The 21621-nt window shown below is 38.9% G+C and overlaps 1 protein-coding gene across 6 annotated transcripts in view; it reads left to right on the top strand.

Annotated features, from left to right (window-relative positions):
- Positions 1 to 21621, top strand: part of LOC121314513 (tensin-3-like) — a 154118-nt gene that overhangs the window by 57087 nt on the left and 75410 nt on the right. For 5 of the 6 annotated variants that reach the window (XM_041247878.1, XM_041247875.1, XM_041247877.1 and 2 more), the window contains 2 exons: positions 10234 to 10272; positions 17280 to 17321. In XM_041247878.1, coding sequence (XP_041103812.1) covers positions 10234 to 10272; positions 17280 to 17321 — 81 coding nt within the window. Of the gene's footprint in view, positions 1 to 6092; positions 6235 to 10233; positions 10273 to 17279; positions 17322 to 21621 lie in introns of those variants that run through there. The other variant, XM_041247879.1, reaches the window with a different exon arrangement.

Raw genomic sequence — 21621 nt, 5'->3', positions numbered from 1 at the left:
TTTCTAGGAGAAAGCTGCATTTATAGGAATTGAAAAGCAAGCCTTTAAGTAATTTTCTTTTTCATGAAAGCTGACCTTTATGTGCAGTACAGTTATGTTTCAGTCAGCTTATCACATCCTAATGTGATTGTGCCCAGGTATACTCAAATTAAACTAAGTATTGTTGATATGTGTGGATTGTTCTCTTTTGGAATATGGATATTTAAAAAACTGTTTAGCTTTATTTTCTTGTGTTCTTGTATTTTGATACATGAAACTGTTGTCTTTTTCCTATAATCTAGTATGCTTGTATAGCTTTTAATTTTATGATTCATCATTTGTCTTTTTGGTGCCTGGGTACATTTGTTCTTTCCTTTATTTGTACATCCTTTATAGAACATGAAGCATTTTCTGTCTGCACAAAACAAAAAAGCATTTGTGTAGACATGACTGCTGCAATACGGTATATTACTTTTTTCTATATATCATATAACATTCTTGTTTTGAACTGGACCAAAATAACTTTTTACTGTCAAATAGCATACTTGCTAATTAGCAGATGAAATATATTTAAACAGCAGGATTATTGACTGTAATAATTTTCTATTATTAAAGGCGGTGTTTTTTTGGGATTTATTACATTTACATTTCGTGTCCGACACTGTGTGACTCTTATATCCATATACTTATATCAACAAAAGCCTCCTGTAACTAGATAAGTATAGGTTGGTGTTCTGGTTTCTGTTGATATATATCTAGATAGATAGATAGATAGAGACTAAATCGTATCATTCAATAGACACTAAAATCAGATATGATACTGTATGATACCATATATATATATATATATATAGATAATATATACTATATATATTATATATAATGTCTATATATATATTATATAGGTATTATCAAATATATTATAAGGCTTGGTACATTCACCATATCAGTTCTTTAAACAATCGTCCATGTGAAATTTCTTTTTCACTATTGTGTTTAGGTCTTTCCAACGTACTGAGCTCCAGTCATTCTAAAGCTATCAATTATTACAGTATGTTTGAAGATTGCAAGCACCACAAAACCTCAGACAATAGATGGATTTTGTATCATATCTAAAACAAAGCTGTGGTTAAAAGTGAAATAAAGCATGTAATTCAGACAATGTGTTACATGCTTATTCTATAAGTTGGAGTTTTAGCATGCTGCCTTATTTAGTGATAGACTTCTGTTTTATACTGAATCATGTCTACCTTAAAAAGAAATTATTTCTGTGACTGTCTAAACATTTGTTTGGCATTTTGGCAACTGCACAGGTTTGAAAGCTGTAGAAAGGGGTAACAAAATGCAGATCTACATATTTACAGTAGCAGTTTAAAAGCGTATTTTTCAGGGTTTAAAGATGTATATTTAGAGAGTAGCATACTTGCTGCTAAAGGTGGTAGGCACAGTAGCAGTCTAGTTAGTAAATATAATACAAAAACCTTCTTATTCTCTTCAGCATGTTGTATTTTGCATGATTGGTGATAGTGTTTAAATGTTGTTAACAACAGAATGACTCTAAGCCTTTTTGCTTTTGTTACCTATTGATAATCTTTAACCAATTTCAACAGCAACATACAGTAAACTGTACATAAACACATATACATTCATTTTTAGAGTCTTCATATTCAGTTAACTGCAAAAGAAAGTAGTAATTTGTAATCATGTTAATCTTAAAAAACTGCCTTTTTCTGTGGGGTCCTGTTTTGATCTTGTTGAGTAATTTTAATCTCTAGTGACCTGCTTAGCATTGTTTTTCCTCCTACCAAAGTCTAAGTTTCAAATTATCCTATCTGCAGGCCTAGAACATTCAACAGACAAAAAATGCAGTTGGTAGTATTTACAAGATTCATCTATATAATTTAAGTTCATAGCAACCTAATACCCCCTGTAAATAGCTAGAGAAGACTTACAAAGCAGGCTGGTTTGGGGGCATGAGAATTGCATCATAGTACAACAGCAATTCAGGTACATGTCACTCTGGTAACAAAGAATGGAAACAGGTATATTGCAAACAAGAGCATGCAACATTTTCTCCCCAGCTTTAGTGCAATTGCGGATGCATTTTCCCTGTGTTGTTGACTTATGAGACGTCCAGAGAAATGTTAAACGTATGTTGAATTTGACATGTACATAACTATGATCTAATTGTGGTGAAACTTGCATTCTTTAGCACACATTATTGAGTATCAGAATGTGTGAGGCACCCAGCCTGTCTCTATACTGTATATCACTATTACACTTTTACATGTATATACTGTGGAGGTCATAGTGATTGACTTTTTCTTGATACTGATAGTTCAAATGCTGTGTTTTAGCTGTGGTGGGGGATGTATGTTTCCAATGTAGTTGTTTCATCAATCAAAACAACCTTCAGTTTTTTTAGAACTGCTTTACTCAGGATAACCCACTTAATGTGCATGGCACATCTGCAGTAGATACTGGCAGGTGGATGGGACATGGACGTGGTTAAAAGACTTGGGTCACTAGACAGTGGTTGTGCAGGGATTCAAAAATAGGAGTTCTTGGCTCCCATTCTAGCTGCAACCACTTCGAGACAGTGCCTCATATGCACATTTTAGAAGCCAATATATATATTTTTTTTTTCAATGTTTTTAATGGGCTTTAAATGAAGTAGAACATTGGTACCAAATGGTGACTTTGAAACCACTGATGTGTATTTTGGTTTGGATCTTTTTCAAAAATTCACTCTTTTCGAGCATGCAAGTTTATATTCATTTTAAATAAGTTTAAAGATTGAATGGTCTGGATTTCCTTTTAAGTTTCAAGTATGTAATGAAAAATGAAAACAAAACAAGTATCAGAAAACCAAATACTGTAACATGAATGGTGAGAGAAAATATTTCATTCTAGTTTTTAAATTGTGTTTAAAATTACCTTCATTTAGTTAAACAGACGATACTTTTTTAATTGGCAAATTCAAATTGGAGGACCACAGAACCCAGAACATCTGGAAAAGCCATAGAATACGGCTAAATAAGTAGAGCTGGCAGTTGTCGGTAGTTCTGTCTTGGCAGGAAATTATTGCCCAAACTATCTGATACTTAGCATAGTGCTGGTTACCCAAAATTACTGTTTGTGTTTTTCGGGTTTCTGATTTTAGGTTTTAATCAATAAACAAGAATACAAAAGTAGACAGTGAAAAGTGCACAGAGGGGAAGATTTACTAAGACATGTGGCTGCGCAGTAAAACAGTAGATTTTTGGTCTATCTATAAAAATCCATAACATTAAAACAAAACAAAAAAAATAAAAAATACATGTACGATTTACTATAAGCATAGTAAATTTGACTTTCATTTGATTGGTTTTGATTGCCATTACACAATCAAGTTTGCAATTTTAATTTTCAAACAGACTTTTTTATTTAATCTTACTGATTAAAAGGTATATGGAGATATATAGGCAAACCAATGCCCCACAACATTATTTTTATCAGTCAATGTGAAGGATTGACAATACACGTATAGTTTTGGATTTGTTTAGGTATAATTACTGGTACATTATATCCCCTGTGGCAGGAAATGGCTTTGCGGTGACGTCAAGACAGAAGCAGGAACTGAAAACACAGTTCAGGTAACTGCAGTTCAAAGGCGCAGCACACAGCGTTTTTATTTGACAAAAAATAAAATTAAATAGCAAAATAAAAGATTTAAACAAAAACAAAATCAATCACAAAAACAAAACACTCAGGTTCGGCTGGGCAGTAGCCTTTACGGCACTTCTGAGTCTTAGTTTAATTATCTCTCCTCTTGCTCTCCCGTACTCTCCTGTGTACACCCACCCCAAAAATCTCCCGATTTAGCAACAAATGAATCACTTAATTAATATGGGAGATGGCCACCTTCTGCACGATTTTTAATTAACATGGATGGGTTTCCCATCCACACTGCAAAAACGAAACAATCTCACACATGGCGCTTCACCCACATTTATATATACATAATAAATAAACAAACACAAAACACAGTACTGGGGCAGAGGGGGAAACCCCATTCTAAAATAAATACTGAACAGGGCTACTCGCCGAACTGTAGCAGGGGGAACTGCAGGGGGCAGCAATGGTCCCTCAGAAGGTGACGGCGGCAGCAGCGGCAGCGGACCCTCGGGAGGCGATGGCAGGAGAGCCAGGCCTAGCTGTGGTGCTGGGGTTGGCCCTCTTCACAGCCACTGCAGCCGGGTGGTTTCCCCCGTGCTGCCCTTGGGGGGTGTTGAGGTCCGGCAGCATCCTGCTCTGGTAACTCCAATGCTGAAGGGAGCGGCAGCTCCTGCTTCTCTCCCTCTAGCGGGGGTGGAGACAGAAGCAACTCCTACTGCTCTGCTCCTGGTGGTGGTGGTGGTGGTGGAGACAGAGGCAGCCCCTGCTGCTCTGCTGTTGGTGAAGGCGGCAGGGGCTCATCCCCTGGCGGTGAAGGCGGCAGGGGCTCCTCCCCTTCTGGCTGCAGTGGGGAAACCAGCAGGCATGCTCCCTCTGCTGGTGGAGGTGGGAGCGGCACGTAGTCCTCCCACGACGATGGAGGTGCCTCCAGCAGGTACTCACCCTCTGCTGGTGGGTACCTGGGCTGTGGACGCACCGACTCCCCCCTCTTGGGCTGTGGATGTTCGGGCTCCTCCCATTCAGGCGCAGGACATTCGGGCTCCTCCCACTCAGGCGCAGGATGTTTGGGCTCCTCCTTCTTGGGCTTTAGTGGGGGTGGGCACAGCAGGCATTCTTCTGGTGGGAGGGGGCAGTTTGCTGGGAAATGCCCCCACTCCCCACAGATGCAGCAGCAACGCTGTACTCCCATGCTGTGGAAGAGGGCTTTTCAGCTAACTTGTGGCTCCTATTCCTCTTCCTGACTTGAAGAGTGGTAACCGTCGGGCAAGACGTGGCCTGCCTTGCCAATCTCAAAGCACCAAACTAGACTTCCATGTAGTAAGATAGTTAAACAGATGATTTTATTAGGACCCAAATGTTCCTATTAGGTTTACCACAAGATCAGATTGTTTACCACTAAGCAGAACATTTGCTAAGCTTATTTACCTCTGAACAAAAACAGAATCTTCCAATTTCTAAGCCTAATTCAAAAGAATACCAAAACTCCACTAAGTGAGCCTGCATCCCAACAAATTGCAGATTAATCTGGTCCGAAAAGGTTCCAGGTTAAAGCTGAACCGGACTGGTGTGTGGTAGACCAGCAGCCACTGGCCTCTCAGAGCAGAGGCAGGGTATAGAGACTGGCAGGTGTGTACAGGAACATTAGGATGCTCAGCCTGGTACACCGCTTATAGAACTGCCAGTGCACGAAGCTGCTCAGGAACCTTGTATGTATTTTTACACATCCCCTGTTCTCAGTCTTATATTCATATAGGCTTAAGGACCATATTTATTTTTGTATTGTAGTGTAACCCCCCGTGTTCCACATACATTTATAAACTACTTTAATGAAATAAAACTTTTAGATGTTACGCATATCTATTTTTTAAGTAGTAACACTTGTACTTAGTAGGTCTTATTTAGTTTTATTTTATTTATTTATTTGTGTGCGTGCGTGCGTGTGTGTTGGAAAGGTAGTGAGACACAAACAAGTAATGCGTGATAATTCAGAATGTATGTGACAACAAGTTAATTATTTTCTATTAATTTTTTTTTTAATCTTCATGGCAACGCATGACGTTTTTACAGTTATGACAGCTCTGGTTCCATGTTTAAGTGAGAGTTTATTTTAGAGGAGAATTTAGTCGTTCAAATGCAAATGACCTCATTAGTATAAAATAATGGGAGGGTTTATTTAAATATCACCAAACGCACTGAAAAAAGATACTGCGCGATAAAGGATATCGTTCAAATAATGCATAGGGGTTTACGTGAGGTTTTACATGCTAGGCAGAGATGAAGAGAAGGTCGCCCCCCCCATCTTTCTAGAGTGCAAAGGGCTTGCAGTTAAAATGTTTCATGCTGCCATGACGAAAATAATAATATAGATTTCCGTATTTTACAATTGCACCATATTTTAGTTTAGAAAAGTAAATGATGGCTTGCTCAATTAATGGCGCTGGTATTTCACAGGACGTCTGGGAGGATGAGGATTCCATCAAATGGTCCGATGCCACTGCCACTGGCCGGTCACCTATTAACCAGTTCATTTCCTCCCAGAACCAAAACTGGGACCTTGAGCTTTGACTGGAGGACTGCAGGATGTTGCCTCTCCTGCAGGTACAGATATTTCAGTTTCTTGAATTTATCTCGTACCTGCACCAAGTTCAGCCAGAGCACCGGTAATACTGGTGAAAATGGTGGCATTTCTTTGGCGAGGTCAATCCAGTTCATACATAACCCCCAGGTCTGCAATAATTTGGAGGAGGGAACGCGTTTCCACATCCGTCCAGCGGACCTTATGTTGCGTGCTGTCAGAAGGGGTGGAAGCTTGAAACATCCTGCGGGGGAAAAAAAAAAGCCATTTATTATTATTATTAGAAAATGTGGACATATATCACGGAGCAGTCCCGGTCAATGCGTTTCAAAATCACAGAGAAAATGACAGAAGAGAATAAAGTCACAGGGATAAAAAAATAAATAAAATAACTGCCTTTAATAAAAGCATATTGTGGCGTTGGTGTGCACAGGTTCAGCAAAGAAGGATGAGACAGGCAAATTAAGTTTCAATTTGTTGCTTTTTTATTTGCTCTGCAACGGTGACTACCAGCTAACAGTAGCATTTATAAGCGCTGAACTAAGCAGAGTAAATAAATAATGCAGAATAAATATGCAAACAGGGGAAAGGGTAAGAGACGGCAAGCGTAACACACTGGGGACGAGAAATACACATGAGGATCACACAAAGAGGGTGTGGGGCTTACAAGAGACAAGTACATTAACTTAAGTGCACCAATAATTTAAATTAAAAAGATGAAACTGTGCAATGTATGTCCCGCAGCAAATGCTGACAGTTAATACACACACACACACATACAGACAACTGAATTTATGAAGTATTAACATAACTTTCAAGAAGTATTTAATCGAAGATCTTAGTTTGATTCAGATTTTTTTTTTCTTCTCAAAAAAAAAAACTAAAATAAAAAAGGACAGCAAGTACGCTGTTGCAGCTAGTTCAAAATGTGTAATTGTTCATTGGATTTGGTAAACGATAAATGCATTTTTTTTTTTTTTTTTAAAAACGTGAAATTTAATATTAATGAGAAACACTTTCCAATAAAATCACATACAGATTGAACACAATTTATTAACACCTCCGCAAGTCACGCACATCAGCAAAAATCGATGACAATAGCAAAAGACACGGAATCGGTGACTAAATCCCAGCCCTATTCATAATACACTGAAATGAATAAATAATGTTATAAACTGCTGACATCATTGCATTGGTATAAATCAACATCTATATATACAATTTATATATAATTTAGCTGCGACCCTCACCAGGAGAAGCGGATTGATAATAATGGATGGATGGATATTTAACTGATTTGTATTAGTAAGATTGGAATAAGGAAAATCTTATGCTACAGAGGAGGACAACAGGGTGGAAAGAATGTTCCCAGAGAAGAGCGTTCTTTTATATAGGGGAAAGTGGAGGAGGATGTATCATGGTAGTCTATTGTGAAGTATTTTGCACGACTGTCGAGTTTGTTGCTATGGGACTAATTAGGCCAATTAGCACGCACTTTACCGTGCTTTACCAAAGTGTAGTGACACTTAAGTCGCACACTTTTTTTGCCGTGCACTTTTGGAAGGAGCACAATCATGCGTCATTTGTGCTTGACACATCATGAATGCAGTATAGTAGCGCGATTAAAACTTGCGTGTAAACCCCGCCATTGTGAGGAAAACTGCCATGACTTGTTGTCACAAAGACAGCTGCAGTGGGTGACATCAGACCAGAAACCAGAAACCAGGAACTAGGAACCAGGAAATAAACAACAGAGATGGAGTTTGGTGAGGCTAAGCGAATGGTCTCGCTCACCATTTAATAGTGCACAGACAGACAGAAAATAAAAGGTTGCAAGACAAACAAACGCAGGACACGGCACCTTTGCCAAAACAAAAAGACAAACAAAACGGACTATACAGACAAAACACGGTGAGCAGATATTTTTAACTACTATTATTACTCTTCTTATTATTACCTCCGTCTCCAATCCCGTTCTCCACTCACCGAACACACAACCCCGAGTGAGTGAAAACATGCTGCTTTTATGCAGCTGTACCGAGACTTGATTGTTAATCAATCATTCAACTGGAGTTGTGGTACAACTGCACGTGAATTAATAAAGTGCAATTCCCCGGGCTCACATATTATTACTTTCTACTTTCACGTGAAGTGTTGTGCAATCCTTGTGCCTAAATATAAATATACATTTTAAACACTTGTGTTACACAGACCCGTTTATATCCCATGTACCAATGACTATACACCAACATTAACACAACATACAACACAAAATCCACAGAGGGGCGGGCACTTTGCCACAGTTGTCCATGTAAATGGTGTTACTGTTCTCTAGGTCAGTAGAAAATATGCTAAAATTAAAATATGCTTATGCAAACTTTGCTTATGTTGTGATCTTTGCATTTTGTTCTGTGTACTTTTTTGGTGTAATTGACTGTTGTTCAGTGGAAAACAGTCTGGCTTTCAGAGGTCAGTTCCTTTTTCTTTTAACCTTAAACATTATTTTTTTTACATCTCATCTTTGATTTATAGCTACAAAGAATATTTAATTTTTCTTCAAATACCAAGTTTATGTTTCTTTTCCATTTTATGAATCTTGAAACAGACTTTAAAATTATAAGTGTAAAAAGTTGTCAGGATGTTAACAATGAAAATCAAAATTACAGGTAAGTTATTTATAACAGTTGTAGCAACACCTGGGGATGTGTAACACTATATTTTTTTGGAACCCCACTACTTACTTTTTAAGCAATATGAAACTGAATATACTCTAAGCACAATTTTATTGTGACACATAGCCTTTTCTTTAAAATATTTCTTAGATAACTCAATGTAAAACATAATGACACTTGAGCCTTTAGCACAACTGATGGTAGTTCTGCAAAACATCCAACAATTATGTGTTTTGGTGTCTGTTCTTTTAAATGGAGTACTCTGCTTAACCAGTTGTTATGGAAGAAAAACCTTGAAGCTAGAAATACATATGAAATAATGGGAATTAATATCTGAGAAAGCTGTTCTTCTTTTGAACTTAAGAAGTGGTTAGGATTCAGTTTGTTTAATGTTTAGATTGTTTTTTTTCAGAAGATCTGCTCAACACTTTCTATTGTGGTTGGACAAAGATCAAGTCTCTAACCTTACTTGGTGTAAACAATGTAGTTGGAAGAGAGGCAGTCTGCCATTACAGGGTAGAGAAGGGTTTACAAATGATGCCGTGCCGTCCTTGGTGTAGCATTTTGAAAGGAAAATAAAAAAAGCCTATTTTGTTATTTTTTTGTTTGTTATTTTTGCCATTTGTGTACAGAAAGCTTATGTTTAAGGTTTCTGTTTTTTATTGCTGATGTAAGGAAGATTGTTGCTGTTGTTGACTAAAAAACGATTTGATAAACCTGAGTTTTTTTGGGGTTGCTATGACTTTAGAATAACCTTATTTTTTGGGAGCAATTATGGTTTTAACTCTATCTTAATTATAACATGTTAAACAAACCTTAAGGAAACACTGGGTTGCATAAAGATGTACTTTTTGCAGATGAACAGCAGAAGGCCCTAGTTTTTTTGTTCTGGTAGAAATTAAACAGTTTTTTTTATATTTCAGTGAATTGTTCAAACTAATGCTTACCTGTACTCGTGATAACAGCTCATTTGCTCATTAAGTTAGTATGTGTTTTGTATGCAACATTTAAAACAAATTATAATTACAATGCCCTAAACTGTATGTGTGTTCCTTGGTTAGGTCAAGAGGAGGCAAATCAAAGCACATGCAAAGATTTCTTATCAGTTTCAAAGGTTCCTGGGGGAAAGGAGTATTTACTCATGCTCAGTATCACAAAAGCTCTTTAATCAGGAAATTGGAGCACTGCATGCCAGTTAATAATTTGCTTAACAAGAGTTTTTGCTTTTTCCGCTCAGTATAATCAAGTTTTTTTTTTTTTTTTTTTCAGAAAAAGTATTTTCAAGGACCTTTTAATACACTTCCTTAACAGTAACTTTTGGGACTCTAACTTAGTTTTGTTTTGTTTTAGGTGATAACTCCCTGTTTGCCACCGGTCAACTATGAACTGGTAAGCTCACTTTTTGTCTTTTTATGCATGTGCTTTGTTAGACATCATTGTGATCTCTTCAGTTCAGTTGTGTAATGTGTATTTGGAGAAAAAAAAAAAAAAATTATATATATATATATATATATATATATATATATATATATATATATATATATATATATATAAATGCGCTTACTGATAAAACGGACAATGCAGGATTTTTTGTTCTGAAGGGCAGTTATCTTTTATAACGTGCTACATACATATATTGGAACTGTTTCAAATAGATACAATGTTAAAGTTGTAATAACATGCCTATTTTGACATGTATGTTTTGTGGTTATTTTGCCTTCAGATTTTTGCTTAGGAAGCAGGAACTAGAATTGTACTCAAGGACAATACTCTTTACAGATTACTCAAGTTATAACAAGCCAGTTCTTCACATATGCAAAGATGTGAAAATATATGCTGATGATTTGTAAGAATGGTTATTGAATAATTGATCCTCCTTGTTGTAAGGCTTTGCATAGTGTACTGAAAGCCTGTATGAGGAAATAGTATATCATTTTCTATTCTAATAGAAATTAGAACAGAAAAGGATTAATATGTCTTTAAGCTGTGTCAGAAAAATACTCACAGAAATTGCATTTACCTCAATTGTCCACATATGAAATTGTACTTAGTCTTTTTCCAATATACTCCTGCCTGTGAAAACTGATACAGAACCCAAATAATATAAAAAGTCCCTTACACTGCAAAGATGCTGAGACAGAGCAGAGGCCCTGCACACAGGTCCACGTGTGTGTAGGTGTGCAAGTGTGTGTGTGTGTGTGTGTGTGTGTAAGAGTTTGGTGGCTGGTGGCCATCTTGCTGAAGGAAGCTTGAACCAAGATGGCCACCCTTGCACAGCCACATGGCATGGTTTGATTGTTTGATTGTTTAATTAATTGAGTGATTGAAGTTTGAATGAAAATTGTAGAATGTGGTCAGGTAGTGTTTGGATGATTGATGGACTCAATCAAGCCTCTGACCACATGGTATAAAAGGAACAAGGAGTGTTTGTTTGAGAGTGTGTTGGAGATAGTTTGGTGAAGGTGTGTTGACAGACAGACAGACAGACAGAGTCGGAATAGCTGAAGCTTTGGTGTTAGATTTTGTTTGTTTTGAAGTGTTTGTAGGGTTTTTTTCTTAAACCTTTTGTTTGTTCCTGTTTTGATTTGCTTATAATTAAAAGTGCACCATGGTGCTTTAAACTGAAGTTCTGTGTATGGGGGTTGCTATTTCTGCAGCTGACCAGCCTTGACCACCTATCAATACTTGGTGGGATAGCACCCTGCTGACCCAGCACAGAACTTCTGGAATAAAAGAAAATGGAAGCTCTTTTGAAGAGGCTGCAAGTATACCAGCAGTCAGTGCAGCAGAGGCAGCAGTTCTAATACCTTCTGCAGCGGGCACAAGCAGGAAGCCAGAATGTGCTGCCAGAGCCGGTGTTGCCTGCACCGGAGCCAGTGTTGCCTGCACCAGAACCGAAGAGGAGCCACTGCCATCCCCCGAGCAAAAGAAAGAGGAGGCACTGCTGGCCCCAGAGCCAGAGGGGAAGGAGCCGCTGCTGTCTCCAGAGCCAAAGGGGGAGAAGCCGCTACCATCGCCGAAATTAGAAAGGGAGGAGCTGCCTGCCCAAGATCCAGAAAAGGAGGAGCTGCCAACCCTGTCTACAGAGAAGGGGGTGGACATGAAGAGACCACCTCCACCACAGCCCGACCACCACCCCTGTGCAACAGTCTGGCACCTGTGAATTGGGTCCCTCGACCCAGGCTCCCAGACACCCAACCTTTGTGTCTGGACCGCTGGTTGCTGGTCCAAGTTCAGCAATTGCTGTAACACCAGACAAAATTGTTCACCTGGTCTTCCATTCCGCTCCCCTGGTGAACCAGATGTCTCTGCACAGTTGCTTGCTGCTGCAGCTGCGCAGTCATTGTCCTGCCCTCCTGGTGCCCTATCCAGTTCACCTAGAACCCTTGTCGCCAGTTCCCATTCAAGCACCTTCAGTAAGGAGCAGACCCGCCCTCCAACCCACCCGCAAGAAGGTGAAAAAGATGGACTCTTTTGGACTTGTGGGGAAGTGGTTGGGTTTTAAAGGGGGGGGGGGGGGGGGGCTTGGGATGACTGTGTGTGTAAAGAGAGACGATATGTGACAAAGCAGAGACTCAGCACACTGGTGAACGGTTGTGCACGTGTGTGTGTGAGAGAGATTGGTGAAGGAAGCTGGAGAAGGCCATATGGCATTGTTTGATTAATTGAGTGATTGAAGTTTGAATGGAAAGGTGTGGAATGTGGTCTGGTAGTGATTGGATGATTGAGGGAATCAATCAAGCCCTTGGCCACATGGTACAAAAGGAACAAAGGAGTGTTTGTTTGGATAAAGTGTGTTGGAGATATTTCAGTGAAGGTGGGTTGCCCATACTGAACAGAGAGAAAGAAAGAACGAAAGAGTGAGAGAGAGAGAGAGAACATCTGTCTAGCCGAAGCTTGGGTGTTCTATTTTGTTTGTTTGTAGGGTATAAATATCTTTATATCATGTCTCAAATATAAAATAACATAACGATGACGTGTCTGTAGTAAAGTACAGTATTTGTAAATTAAACAAAATGAAACATTAAGCAATTGATGTGTTACTGTTATGTAACCTGGCAATAAAGATTAACCTATTAAGTCTAAATATTGCATCATTGAATCCCCAATAAATTATGGCTTACTTGCAACAGCATTAAGAAGAAAGGTACACGTGACAGCCTTTAAAACGTTTAAGTAGAGTTTTGATTGGTTGCAAACCAAAAACTTTATTCTCACCATCTGGGGCATGCACTGCTATTCATGGTTTAAACTCAGATCAGAAATAAAGGGTGGTTTGGAGAAGAGGTGAAACTTTTCACAGAATGCATTAGCAACACTTCCACATAGAAAAGTTTATTTTCTGGGAAGTTTGCCATTCCTTAAAGGCACATGACAAAGTACTCTGTGATCTCTCAGTTGTAGGGGCTGTTTAGTTAAAGTGCTTTTAGCAGTCGGCTGTGCTCTATAATACCCCTTTTCAAAATCGAACAAATCTTATATTTGCCCCCATTTTACTTCCAATTAACACTTAACAGTTGAATATTAAAAAAAAAAAAAAAAAAAAAAGGGATAACAATATACTTTAAAATAAAATCTAGTAACTTGACTGGTCTGAGCTTCGATAAAGAGGTTAAGCTCTTAATTTAAAGTTTTCTTTTAATAAAGTTTTCACTCAAGACAAATTGGTAAGTACTGTATATATTTGGTACAGAGTACATGAACAAAGCTGTGGTAAAAACCTTTGCCATGTTATCACAACATGGAAAGAAGTACTTGAGAGGAGGTAAAACCACCTGTGCTGTTAGGACAAGCAAAAGTAAATACATTAGTGGTGAGTGGAGATAGAGAAGGTTTAGCACTATTGAAACCGAATTGCAAGCCCTCGACATTACTGACTTCCCAATGCTAAAATCATTTCTTCACCTAGTAGTGAGTTTTGTGCATTCAAAATAGCTCACATATCAGCTCAATGTGTACCTCCGACCCCTTGAATTTCAGTACAGTGTAAGAAAAAACTTTGTTTGTCCAAGAAGACCCATGACCTAAGCCTTATGGTAGTATGACAACTGACTGGAAATAATGATAGCAGCATTAATTTAAATAATGTAATTTTTATATATTGTTTGTGGAGTTCTGTCATGACTAACAACAACATTTAGTTTTTTAACTGGGAGACTACACGCCTCCGCCACCTCCATCGGCAGGAGCAGAGCAGCAGGAGCTGCCTGCCTCCTCCACCAGCAGAGGTTGAATGCCTGCTGGGTCCCTGTCCACCAGCAGAGGGTGAATGCCTGCTGGTATCACTTTCCCCACCATCACGAGGAGAGGAGCTGGAGCTTCCTCTGCCTCCACCTCCATCAGGAGGAGAGGAGCAGGAGCTGCCTCTCCCTGCATCAGAAGGACCAGGACTAGATGCTGGCGGCCCTCAGCAGCCCTTGCATAGGCTGCTGAGGGAAGCACGGGGAAGAACCTCCCGGCCGCAGTGGCCGAAAAGAAGGCCAACACCCGCACCCCAGCTTGTCCTGACTGCCAGCCTCGCTTCGCCCAAGGATGCCAGCCTCGCTTCGCCCAAGGATGCCTCTGCATCGCCTGGGGTTACCCGCCACTCTGAATCGCCTGGGGTTGCCCGCCGCTCTGCATCGCCTGGGGTTGCCTGCCGCTTCACATCACAGCCGGAAGTACTGTGGCCGGAACCCCACGAAGGGGAGCTGCCAGCCACGAAGAAGGGGGAGGAGGTCTGGAGACCACCAACCCCAGCAGCAGTTTCGCTGCCGGAGAAGGGGGAGGAGGTCTGGAGACCACCAACCCCAGCAGCAGTTTCGCTGCCGGAGATCGTGGGGGAGGTCCAGAGACCTGCTCCCTCTGCAGTTTCTTCCCTGCAGGAAGAACTGTGGTTGAAGCCCCACCAAGGGGAGCTGCCGGCGCCGAAGAAGGGGGAAGGTCAGGAGACCACACCCCAAGCAGCCTTTCCGCTGCTAGGACTATCCTGGCAGGAGAATGCTACCCCGCTGTCAGCATTGCTGCTGACAGCATTACGATCTTGCACTTTATTAATTCACGTGCTGGGATTCAAGTGAATAATTAATTGGTAATTGAATCCCAGCACAACAGTATATATAGATGCACGTTGTCACATACTCGCAGTTGTATGTTCGGGAGTGGAGAACGGGAGAGAGAAAGAGATAGATAAGTGTAAACATAGATTTCAATTGTTTGTGTAGCGTTCGTCCACTCTGTGTTTTGTCCGTGTCTATTCGTTTTGTTTGTCTGTTTATTTTGGCGTGAAGTGCCGTGTCCTGTCTTTTGGTTGTTAAACCCTTTTATTTTACAATAAACCGGCGCCAGCCAGCGCCATCATTATTTCATTTCATCCGCCCTGTGTTTTGTGTATTTCATTCCTTTTCCTGGTTCTGACACCGCCCACTTCGGCCGTCTCTGTGACACTGCCATACATGTAAAGATGCTGATTCAAGTAAAATTTGCAGTGGTCTCTTAATTTTTTCCAGAGCTGTATATACACACCCCAACATTTTTTTTTTTTATTTGTAACATAGTTTTATATGCCAAGAATCTAAGATGCCTTTGTTCCCTTGCATCAACACCCTTAACCAAATTTTAATGTTCACCTCTCCCACAAGAGTGTTTTGTATTTTCTATGGGCTGTTTCTATGGTGACTTCTGCTTAAGTTAGTAAATGGAGGTGGGATAAGGGGGGTGTAATTTAAACTTTCACTCTCCATTTGATCAAGTGGTGATCTTAGCAAGGTTAAAGTTTAAATTCAAATTCCCAAAAGAACAACATCTGTTAGCGTAGGAATTACTGAAGAGATTAAATTCAGTTTAATCAGTTTGCTGGAATCAATGCACATTTAAACATACAAAAGCTGAGAACATTGTTTGTTTGCTTGTTTAATTAGTAAAGATATGCCTTCCCAAATTTGCATCAATTCAGTTTTCTGACTTTCAATTAAGCTGAGAGATCTTTGTTATTTAAATTACAAAGTGTCAGCCTTTGTTGAGATACTTGACTTTCTTAGGCAGGCAAGTGATATGGGTTAATGCTCAAAAAAGCCTTTTTGTTTACTTGAGGGTAACAGCTGCAATCATTATTTCAAGTGTGTGGACTTTTCAAAAACAGGTCAGTAGCCATTTTCTGACTGTTTCACGAGATGGAATGCAGGAAAAACAAAGTATTTGTGAAAAGAAATTTGCTACTGATAAGAGATGTCAAAGAATATATAAATGGGTGTGATGGATAGTAGGTCTACCCAGTAATGTTCTAATACATTTCATACATACATTTCAACACATGCATCGACTAAATCCCAAGCCACAATTTACATATCTTGAGAACCAAATAATTTAAATGTAGCTCTGAAAGGGAAAATTAAATCTGTACACACTTTTATAGGAGGATCACTGAGTACAAATATTTAAAAAGTGTGAATCATATTTGTGCTTGAAATGGTTATGCTTAGTTAATACAGACAACGTTATACACATAGTCTACTACTTATTCATTAGCAATAAAATTGATTATGCTTTGCTTTCTCCATTACTCTGATAGAGCTTTCCACTTTCCACAACCTCTGTTAAGATCAAAAGCCAAGATCCCAGTTTTGCAGTTAAAACTCAATTTGATTTCACTATCCATTTTTTCTTCTTTAAAAAACAAAAAACAAAAAATCAGTTTCTGTCTGCGCTGCTGCTACTGAAAACACATGGGTGCTTGGACGCAATAAGTGTGACATTTCGAAATGTAACATGAAATACTGTACTACTATTATGGCTTCCAGTAGACTTTTGCAATATCATTTTGTAGTTTCTTTGATTACGCAATGTTAAATAAGATATAAATTATGTTCATATAGTGTGTGTTGTTTTTTTTTTTTTTTTTTTTTTTTTTTTTTTTAATATATCTCAAACCTAAAATCCTAGGTGAGGCAGCACGTTTGGCCGCAGTTGTACAGTACAAACCATATTTTATGATAGTAGATGTACTATTATCATAAAGTGAGGGGAGCACTTGTGACTTTGTAGCATTCAATGCTCTTTAGTAACCTCTCCCTGAAACTGTATATATTATAACAGAAAAAAATACACAAATAAGCTCACTTTCGCTGTTAATTTTTAATTGATTGAAGAGGTCTTGTTAAATGATTCCGGTGATGATGGTATTCAGATTTGAAACTGTGTAGATCAATTTATTACAGCACCACTTTATGTTGCATAGCAGGTCCTGTGTAGTCTTCGTTTTTGTGATTTATATTAACATTGTGTGTATTGGTGTCTCTTGTAACTGACGCAATTACTCTCAGTTTGAGCATCTTCGTGTCACTCTCCTATATAATATATATTCATTGCTGTTGATTAAATAAAAAAGGTAACCTTTTTTATTTATTTTTTCTTTACAGCCAGATAATACAGATTCCTTCTTACATCACGTAGCCAGGACGGTAAGCATTATCTTCATCTTATCACCTTATGATTTATTTCTATTAATAAATTAATATTAAAAGGATTACATCATGTTTGTGGACAATTTAGACCAGATGCTCTTTGTTTGCCTGTTTCTATCTGTATGTTGTTATACTGAAGCTATAAAACATTTTTTCATACCAGACTTTAATTAAATATGATACCTCTTTTTACATTAGAAGTGGATAACAAAAATGATCCCGGATGCAGACTAACATTGTGTAATTCATCATGCTGGTACTCTAACGTTTCCATGGTTACCTCAACATTTGCAGTTAATGTTTTGGCTACAATAAATACATTAAATGTGTTGAATAAATAAGCAGGAAATTAGGCTACTTGTTGCTAAGCCAGACCAGTTGAAAACAACAAATGTCTTTTGTATAATATGACACCAAAAAGCATTAAAGCATGTATTACCATTTATTGAAGTTGTTTTTTTAATCTGTGAGATTGGGGTGTCTGTTTGACATACAAATACTGAAATCCTGAGGGGGTTGGGTTATTATAGACCTGTTAGACCGTGTTACCAGGAAGATGGTTGAGCTCTGCCAGGAACCAATGTTTTTTAAACAGAGAACCTTTGATGAAGAAATGTTCTATTAATGTGTCATATATTATGCAGGTAGTAGTAACATTTTACTACTGTATATATTTTTTTATACCTGTTTTGGATATTTGCAAAAAAGAAAAAGGTTAAATGTATCAGACTATTTTTTTATAATGCTGCCACATGGGTCAGTATATAATAATTTGGTTTAACAAAGACAGTAATGTTGTAGGTGTAACAGTTTTGCATGCATCTATTCACTGTAAGTGGCAACACTTTAAAAATATCCAGTTGGTAGTGTTATTTTTCCACAATCCACAGTAAATCCACAGTAACGATTTTAAACAACAGATTACATTGCTATCAGCAGTTTCTGTTTTTTTTTTTTTTTTTTTTTTTTTTTTTATGCTATCTTGCAGGCTTCTAGCACCCTGAAGTTATGAAGTGGTGAACATTTTTTTTTTTTTTTTTTTTTTTTTTTTATACAAATACTTATTTAAAAAAAAATTCCCTTGTAAGATTGATTCAGTTTCTTGGGATCCAATGCAATGATGTCAGACACTATTTCAAGATATCATGTCGGTTTTAGTTTATGTAGCCTGAGGCTACTCAAGTGTTTGATTTCTTTATTTCCTTTGGATTAGATACCTCACCTGGCAAAAATCCATATCCTACCTCCAGGTAGGGAGGTGTCTGCTTACTTAGGGGACCTGCCATGACAGCCAACTGTGCATGACAAGGATGAAGAAAGGTGTCAAGTTCAAACGTAACAACAGAAAGACCACCATTTTTTCAATTGAAAATGCATGTTAAAAAAGAGATTTAGCTTTTTTTTCAGTTTCTAAAAGTTGATCTTTTTTTTCTGTTAATGGAATGATTAATGAACCTTCATCTCAAGATACTGGCATAGTAGTGCATATAAAGGATGTGCGTGTCATCACTTTAGTTAATAGGGTTCTTGAATGGATTAGCCAGAACGGGTAATCAAAGGTTGAGGAGTCGAAAACGGAATCGTGGAAATCAGACAGGCAAGGTTTCTCCCTCTCTCTCTCTCTCTCTCTCTCTCTCTCTCTCTCTCTCTCTCTCTCTCTCTCTCTCTCTATATATATATATATATATACAGTGGCTTGCGAAAGTATTGACCCCCCTTGGCGTTTTTCCTATTTTGTTGCCTTACAACCTGGAATTGAAATTGATTTTTATTTGGATTTCATGTAATGGACATATGCCCGCCCCTGTGTATATTATCTGTTATGTGTTGCGTGTGGTGTGTTTAAATGTTGGTGTATAGACATTGGTACACGGGATATAAACGGGTCTGTGTAACACGAGTGTTTAAAAATGTATATATTTAGGCACGAGGATTGCACAGCACTTCACGTGCAAGTAAAATGTAGTAATATGTGAGCACGGGGAATTGCACTTTATTAATTCACGTGCTGGGATTCAAGTGAATAATTAATTGGTAATTGAATCCCAGCACAATAGTATTTATAGATGCACGTTGGCACATACTGGTTGTTGGGTGTTCTTTGGAGACTGAGGAAATTAGTAGTAGTAGTCTGTTTTTGTTTGTCTATTTATTTTGGCGTAGAGTGCCGTGTCCTGTGTTTTTCGTGTTTGTGTAAACCTTTTATTTTGTATTAAACCGGCGCCAACAGGCGTCTTCATCATTTCATTTCATCCGTCCTGTGTTTTGTGTATTTCATTACCTTTCCTGGTTCTGACGCCGCCCACTTCGGCCGTCTCTGTGACACGTGGTGTCCTGCGTGGGAAAAGCGTCAGAACCAGGAAAGGTAATGAAATATACAAAACACAGGACGGATTGGTGAAATGATGAAGACGCCTGTTGGCGCCGGTTTAAACAAAATAAAAGGTTTAAACAAACACGAAAAACACAGGACACGGCACTCTACGCCAAAATAAATAGACAAACAAAAACAGACTACTACTACTTATTTCCTCCGTCTCCAATCCCGTTCTCCGCTCACCGAACACCCAACCCCCAGTATGTGACAACGTGCATCTATATATACTATTGTGCTGGGATTCAATTACCAATTAATTATTCACTTGAATCCCAGCACGTGAATTAATAAAGTGCAATTCCCCGTGCTACATATTATTACATTTTACTTGCACGTGAAGTGCTGTGCAATCCTCGTGCCTAAATACACATATACATTTTTTAACACTCGTGTTACACAGACCCGTTTATATCCCGTGTACCAATGTCTATACATTAACATTAAACACACCACACGCAACACATAACAGATCCACTTTGTGGACATACACAAAATAGTCCAAATTGGTGAAGTGAAATCTTGTTTACTAAAAAATAAATAACGATGGTGTGTGCATATGTATTCACCCCCTTTGCTATTAAGCCTCTAAATAAGATCTGGTGCAACCAATTACCTTCAGAAGTCACATAATTAGTTAAATAAAGTCCACCTGTGTGCAATCTAAGTGTCACAAATCTCAGTATATATACCCTGTTCTGAAAGGCCCCAGAGTCTGCAACACCACTAAGCAAGGGGCACCACCAAGCAAGCGGCACCATGAAGACCAAGGAGCTCTCCAAACAGGTCAGGAACAAAGTTGTGGAGAAGTACAGATCAGGGTTGGGTTATAAAAAAATATCAGAAACTTTGAACATCCCACGGAGCACCATTAAAGCCATTATTAAAAAATGGAAAGAATATGGCACCACAACAAACCTGGCAAGAGAGGGCCGTCCACCAAAACTCACGGACCAGGCAAGGAGGGCATTAATCAGAGAGGCAACAAAGAGACCAAAGATAACCCTGAAGGAGCTGCAAAGCTCCACAGCGGAGATTGGAGTATCTGTCCATAGGACCACTTTAAGCCGTACACTCCACAGAGCTGGGCTTTACGGAAGAGTGGCCAGAAAAAAGCCATTGCTTAAAGAAAAAAATAAGCAAACACGTTTGGTGTTCGCCAAAAGGCATGTGGGAGACTCCCCAAACATATGGAAGAAGGTACTCTGGTCAGATGAGACTAAAATTGAGCTTTTTGGCCATCAAGGAAAACGCTATGTCTGGCGCAAACCCAACACCTCTCATCACCCCGAGAACACCATCCCCACAGTGAAGCGTGGTGGTGGCAGCATCATGCTGTGGGGATGTTTTTCATCGGCAGGGACTGGGAAACTGGTCAGAATTGAAGGAATGATGGATGGCGCTAAATACAGGGAAATTCTTGAGGGAAACCTGTTTCAGTCTTCCAGAGATTTGAGACTGGGACGGAGGTTCACCTTCCAGCAGGACAATGACCCTAAGCATACTGCTAAAGCAACACTCGAGTGGTTTAAAAACATGTCTTGGAATGGCCTAGTCAAAGCCCAGACCTCAATCCAATTGAGAATCTGTGGTATGACTTAAAGATTGCTGTACACCAGCGGAACCCATCCAACTTGAAGGAGCTGGAGCAGTTTTGCCTTGAAGAATGGGCAAAAATCCCAGTGGCTAGATGTGCCAAGCTTATAGATACATACCCCAAGAGACTTGCAGCTGTAATTGCTGCAAAAGGTGGCTCTACAAAGTATTGACTTTGGGGGGGTGAATACTTATGCACGCTCAAGTTTTCTGTTTTTTTTGTCTTATTTCTTGTTTGTTTCACAATAAAAAATATTTTGCATCTTCAAAGTGGTAGGCATGTTGTGTAAATCAAATGATACAAACCCCCAAAAAATCAATTTTAAT

The sequence above is a fragment of the Polyodon spathula genome, chromosome 4, assembly GCF_017654505.1.
Source record: "Polyodon spathula isolate WHYD16114869_AA chromosome 4, ASM1765450v1, whole genome shotgun sequence".
Taxonomy (NCBI): domain Eukaryota; kingdom Metazoa; phylum Chordata; class Actinopteri; order Acipenseriformes; family Polyodontidae; genus Polyodon; species Polyodon spathula.
This window is presented reverse-complemented; position numbering and strand designations above follow the sequence as displayed.